The sequence below is a fragment of the Triticum aestivum genome, chromosome 2D (assembly GCF_018294505.1).
Source record: "Triticum aestivum cultivar Chinese Spring chromosome 2D, IWGSC CS RefSeq v2.1, whole genome shotgun sequence".
In the NCBI taxonomy this organism is placed as follows: Eukaryota; Viridiplantae; Streptophyta; class Magnoliopsida; order Poales; family Poaceae; genus Triticum; species Triticum aestivum.
Window position 1 is genome coordinate 571234751 of NC_057799.1, and position 6730 is coordinate 571241480.

General features: G+C 51.3%; 1 protein-coding gene across 1 annotated transcript; it reads right to left on the reverse strand.

The window, feature by feature from the left end:
- Positions 1 to 2802: 2802 nt before the first annotated feature.
- LOC123050052 (glutamate receptor 2.7) lies at positions 2803 to 6250 on the reverse strand. Its single transcript, XM_044472897.1, has 5 exons — positions 6112 to 6250; positions 4496 to 5784; positions 4098 to 4410; positions 3609 to 4015; positions 2803 to 3482 (listed from the first exon to the last, which is right to left on the reverse strand). Exons 1-5 carry the CDS (start codon positions 6248 to 6250, stop codon positions 2865 to 2867), a joined length of 2766 nt encoding a protein of 921 aa, XP_044328832.1. The 3' UTR covers positions 2803 to 2864.
- Positions 6251 to 6730: the final 480 nt, after the last annotated feature.

Sequence of the window (6730 nt, forward strand, 5' to 3'; positions counted from 1 at the left end):
CAATCAATCTACCACTAATGGCCAGAAGTCTCCGTACCAACTACCACGTCCTTTCTCAATTTTGTTTTATACATGTTTGCAATATTTGTTTTATGATTCTATGTTTTATATATTAACATGCATGCCTAGGTAGTTTATAGACAACTTAGCAACATGACAAGTAAAGATTTTTCATGTAGTTTTCAACTTCACCTTTTCCCCCTCCCCAAATGGGAAGCTCAATCTTATGAAAGTTTGTGTGTGTGTGTGTGTGTGTGTGAGAGAGAGAGAGAGAGAGAGAGAGAGATTCACATTATATGCACTTTCCTAATCATCTTGCAAAAGAAATATGGCATCATCTACATATTGCAGCATATTGACATCATCCTCTGTACTCTCCCATAAGCCCGGTATGAATGGGTTTGGACCATCCAATTTTTGGGGGATCGAATAATTCAATCCATGTGTTTGGCTGTATATAAGAGATGGGCTAATTATTTGGGATGAGACTCCTAGTCATGCTCACATGGTCATGCATACAAAGGGTGGCCATTTGATTTGACCGATTCTTTGGGGTGGGCCCGTTCAACATCTTCATGGCATATTCTCTTTTTTGAGTGGAACCATAAAGTGCTTTATAACCAAACATGTCTATTTTCTGGACGATCCCAACCCATCCCTGACCACCCTTGCAACCAAACGCACCCTTAGGTTTTTTAGCATTATCTAAAAGAATAGATGATGCATCAACAACTAACTCAAAAGTGAGGGGAGACATGGAATCTGAAAATAGTCTCCAATCGTGTTGTTAACTTTGATCTCTACATGCCTACCTCCAAAAATGTGCATCACCCAATCAACCCAAACAGGTGGGAACCCTTCCATCTATGGCAAATGTACACAGAGCCATTTTACTCTACCATATGATTTCCAATATCTGTTTTAACAATCACATCATTCTGCTTTTGTTGAAAACTTAAAACTAACATTCTGAAGACATATAGTCTAAATTTCTTGGACTTGCTTGGCATCTTTACACTTAAGGGATCAGAGCCACTAAACTATAGTTAGGTCTAGGGGCGAGCCCACGTTGTGCCAGCAGGTAGCACAGGACACCGGGTAAAAAAATGTCTTACGTTATACCTATAGAGCCCACGTACCCTGGGACACCCCTAATTTTTCTAGAGGGACACCCGTACAAGGCTCCACCCAGCACAACTCAAGTGCAGCCCAGCGCGTGACGAAGGCCCAGTCCAACCTGTCTAAAGCGCGCAGCGGATCAATCGATCAATAGATCCATACGTGCTTTCCTATTCGTCCGCTCCATGCTGCGCTTTGTGCCCTTGACCGCTTTCATCCGTATCCCCCCGTACGCCGTACTCGCCGCCTATCGCCATATCACGGCGAGTCGTCGAATCAGTGGAGAAAAGAAGGAACAGGTACGCTGCATCAGTCCCCAAACCCAATGCGGTCTGCCTCAACCTCTATTGCATATCCGGTTCTAATTATTGCTTTTTTCTCTAACCCTAGGGAATTAGGGCTACTGAATAAGACTAGAGATTTTGATTGTATTGGGTAATTGGACTATTTTAAATAATTTCGCACCGAGTGGAGAGCAATATTGCAACACTCTAGGACGGCAGCACAATATTAAATAATTTTTATGTTACAACCGTGCAATTGCAATTCAAGTATTCTGTGTGTACACATGATTCATAGTTCTTTTCTTCCTTGCAAATTTTAATTATTTGAATAAATTACAAATTTCAGGTGAAGCTCGGTTTATTGAAAGGTTTCTAAAAAAGAGGAGAACCTCAGTGCAAGATGAAAATGTTGGTCCGTCACACGAACATAATCAGAATGATGTCTCTTTCTCGCCACCGTCAGATGGACAAAGTAATGCCTCGCCGCATGAAGGGATTAATGTCCCGCCCTGCCATCACCACATGGACAAAATAATGCCTCCAGATATGGAGTTCTGCCAATAATACAAGGAATTCATTTCAAGCTGAAGAAGAGATCAATTGGGAAGGAAAAAAATTGATCAAGGTAAAAGGAGAAGCATTGATGAGTACCATCCAAATCAGCAAGATTTGGTAAGAAGGAAATATTTGGCCAATGGGCCTTCTCAACCTTGTACTTATAAGTGGATTGTTCTAATGATGTTATTGATTGGTTGCTTCAAGAATTTGATAATAGCTTCACGGAGAAAAATTCTGAACTGCTTGTTCGCTCGGCGACTTTGAGCCCAAATGAATTATTTCGTGATTTCAACATAGTGCATTTGATGAGTCTTGCTAAATTTTATCCAAAATATTTTGATGATGGAGAACTGAGGGACCTTAGACATCACCTTTATCTTTACATTGTTGTGTCCGAGCAAGATGATCGCTCCTCTAGTTTAAGTAATATTTATGAGCCCTCTCAAAAAATGGAGACAAGAAAACATGTTGTCTATCCCTTGGTTTATCAGACTTATTATTGCACAACTGTAATTAATATTTTTCTAAGTGGTTTTGCTTCTTTTGATTTGTAGGCAATCAAGATCTAGTGTTGCATTTTCTTGTCATCGGTTATACTTTATCCATAATCTGGACACTTCGGTTCTTCTTCAACGTTCAATTTCCTGCTATCAACTAATATTTCGAGTGAAACTCTTTATTTTAGATCTCTGGTAAGCATATTCAACGTTATATTGTATTCTTGGTATATTGTATTGTTATAAGTGTGTTACTTTTACCTATATAATTACATGAGATCGACATATATGTGATAGAGATGGGACCCCGGGTCATTTTTGTCCTGGATCCGCCCCTGGTTAGGTCTGGTAATATCTGGCTTACCATGAAAGAAATAAGTCTAGTCAAGAGACGGTAACTGGTAATCTAGCGGTGCAGTTGAGGCACTGTTGACGTGGCCATCTCCGCAGAGGTCGTTGCCCCCTCAACCCCCTGCTCCAATGAGTTGCCCGCCTCTGACGCCGGCGTGTTCTCCAGAGAAGAAGCGGCATTCATCTCCGAGTTGACACGCACGCTGAACGGACTCGTCCCGCCGTTCCTCACGCTCTCGTCGTTCCATGTGGGCGTCCGGTTGGCGCAGTCGCAGGCGTTGAACTCGTCGTGCCGCGTCCTGAAGGTGGGGGACCGGAGGTCCCTCGTGTCATAGTGCTGCAGCCACGCACGCAGCTTCCACAGCGGCACGCTCCCGGACCCCGAGCCGGCGGTGGCCTCGGCTGCCCGGAGCCCGCTGCGCTCGCGGATGGCGAAGGTGGCGAGGTAGACGAGCAGCGTGAGGCCGGAGGCCAGGCCGGTTAGGAGGAATATCCCTCCGAAGCTCTTGAATCTTAGGCCGGACGACGGGGCGACCTCGGCGCTGCTCTGTTGCAGGCACGCATCCGGCTCCCCGAACCACGCCTTCTCGATCTTGGACATCTTCTCTCCTTCCGCCAGCGTCAGTATACCCCGCGACACGTCCCCCGTCATTGGAGAATCCTTCGGGAACACCTGCGAAACACAAGTAGGAGGAGTGCTAATTAGTCAAGTACGTACGTACGTACAAACAAGCAGAGTATAATCCGAGTTCCTGATGAACCCAACATCGTATGTGTAGTGGCGTGGCGCTGAGCTTACAAATGACAGGCCGACAGTCTTGTAGATGGGCCCGACCATCATGTAGTCCTTGCAGTATTCCGACAGGAAGAGCTTCAGGTACGGGATCTCGTCGAACACCGCGGCGACCCCGCCCTTCGCCGAGCCTCTGGATAGCGCGTCTGCGTACCCCTTGGACGAGTTGTACTTCCTCATCCTGCTCTGGTCGAAGCCCATTTTCTGGAGCGAGGATTCGATGAAGCTGCCCTCCTGGTACCCGATGTAGTGGCCGTTTCTCTGGAGCTCCCTCACGTCGGTCACCGTCGGCAGGAGCTTCTGGACGGTCAGCATCGACGTCAGACTCGCCGTGTAGCTCGACGTCAGGATCAGGACGACGAAGACCCACATGATGACGATGAACCTCGACAGGTTGCTCTGCAGCTTCTCCCCTGAAAATTAACAAGCTCTCTTGTGCTTAATTACACAATCACGCCCATGCAGTTTAGTAAAATTAGTGAGAAGAGTGCCTACTGTGTGAGAAAGTGAGAGTCGAGAAGGCGAAGTAGAAGATGAGGCCGAACTGCTGGCAGGGCGTGCCTCGAAACTCGGGGTTGATCCGGTGCTCGATCACCCACACGACAAAGCCGGTGAAGCAGAAGAAGCCGAGGCTGGCGAGCCAGAGGCCTGTGCTTAGCGGCCGCACGAAGACCCACATGTTTGAGCCCGTGTCCTCCTGCGCCGCCACGACCATCGACCACCCCGACTCGGTGAATGGCATCGTGAAGTCCACTTCGGCCATCCTGCTCGCGGTCACCGTCACGTCTCCCACGACCAGGTCGAATTTCTGCATGTGCAACCGTCACTACGACGTACGTACATCTTCTAAAATGAGAACCCAATGCCGATAGTTCGGTCGTTATGGTACTAACCTGATCGCGTACCAGGTCCACCAGTTTGTCATAAGAATCCAAGCTAACATTCTGCGGCACGTACCGGTAGCTCACAGGATAGGGGAGATTCTTCATGACCTCATCGAACACGTCGATGCAATAGCCTGTGATCTTCTCCTCTCCGGTTGTGGAATTCTGGGAGACGTCCACGAACTGCTTGAACCCGTTCTTCGCCGGCACGGCCACCAGGAGCATCCGCCCATTCGGTGACACGGTCCAGCCTTTCGGAGCGGACCATGTCTCAGCGCCTTGGCGCTGTTGGGGTTCAGATCGATCTTGCGTGATCCCGAACTCCGGCGTCCAGAAGCCGACCGTCCTGGCTCCTCTGCCGATGATGTTCACCACCTCATACGCCGGCAGCTGCAGCTGCCCGTCTACCATCTTGAACTTGCCGGCTATACCTTCGAACGTCGTGGCGAGCACCGCCTTGAGAAGTGCTGTTCCGGTGGCCGACACGCCGAGCCGGTCCAAGTCCGTCAGCGCCGTGGTCCCTCCAGGCGTCTGGAACGCCGGGCTGGGGACGCGGGCCGTCTCGACCGCCGCAGCGATTGCCCATGCCGTGTCGTACGACCATAGCCTCATCAAGGTTGAGTCGGCAACACCCCCATCTGCCGGATTCTCCCGCCGGGACCTCGCCATCAGCCGTGCCGAGAAGTTCTTGGCGGCATCCGTCAGCTGCACGTAAGGCTGGAGGCTGACGACGCCCTGCATCGCGTCGACGTCCTCGGGGCTGAGCCTGTCCATGAAGCTGCCGACCCCGTCCGTGGCGACCCAGACGTACTCCTGGGACATCATGCCAGCCTTCTTCGCGCGGCGGAAGAGCCGCGCGGCGAGAGGATAGAGCATGTGCACGACGAACACGCGCGTCGGCATCGCCATGAAGTGGTACAGCACGGCGTCGAGTCGGGCGTCGTCCGCGTCACTGGGCACGGCCGTGCGGTCCATGATCTTGGTGCCGACGCCCTGGAGCGCGTCGGAGAGCGCCGGGAGGATGCCGGTCCCGTAGGGCGTGTCCTCGTACACGACGACCGCCGCGCGCCAACTGAAGGCGCCGAGGACGGCCGCGACGGGCGCCGTCTGGAAGGAGTCGTTGGCCGCCGTGCGCACGAAGAAAGGCGTCTGCACGGGGGTCAACGTGGGGGAGGTGGCGGAGTAGGAGATGACCGGGACGCGGGCGTGGTCGCCGATGCGGGCCACGAACTCGGCCTCAGCAGAGGTCGGAGGCCCAATGATCGCCTGCGCCTGCGCGTTCTTGATCAGGTCCACCGCTGCAACACCATTACACAAACAGCAAAGTCAACGATGTACCACGCTCAGCAAATAGAAAATCCGATCGACGGTGCACAACTAACATTGGTTAGCCGTAGTTGACCTGAATTATGTAAACGTAAAGATGCCAGATGGTGAAGCGAGCGCCGATGATTGAGCTTAATTACCAGCAGAAGCGGCGCGAAGAGGGTCCCCCGCGGAGTCCCTGAAATGGAGCGCCACCCTCGTGGCCGAGCTGGGGTGCGCGGCGTAATAGTCCTCCACCGCCATCTGGATGCCGGTCCGCCGCCTGCGCCCGACCGGCGTCGTCAAATCCAGGATGACACCGACGCGGGCCTGAGCGGGCAGCGCGTTCTGCGCCGTGGCCACCATGCTCACCTGGTACGAAACCAGCGCAGCCGACAGGAGAACGAAGGGGAAGAAGAAAGAGGAGGGAGACTGCACCAGTACCAGGCAATTTGCCATCTCTCTAGCTTCTACTCCTACAAGATGGCTGCGGCTTGCTATAATGCTCTCTCTGTGTCTCGTGTCTCCATATATGCAGCATGGCAACTTGGCGAGATTGCGTGTGGACTTTACTGATTTTGCGTCGTTAGCTGGTGTATGACAAGCACGTGGCAGCGCAGGAACCGGTCCAAAGTCGCGGGACCAAAGTGGGACGGGAAGACCGGGAGACCAAAGACATGCAGTGAAGCTACGTGTCGACTAGTTATTCGAAAGCTGTACTACGGAATGGCGTCCGATCGTAATAAAAATTACATCGAGATCCCTGTATCACCTATTCAAGTTGTTATCGCGGCTTCTCTACTAGAGTCGTTCTGAGCTTGTCGATGAAAGTCGGGAAATCCTTTGTTCCCATAGAGGCTAGCACCTCGGATCCACAGTCGCTGTCATTGGACTCCAAATCAATCTGAAGCACTTGACAACAGAACTTACTGGTGTGCA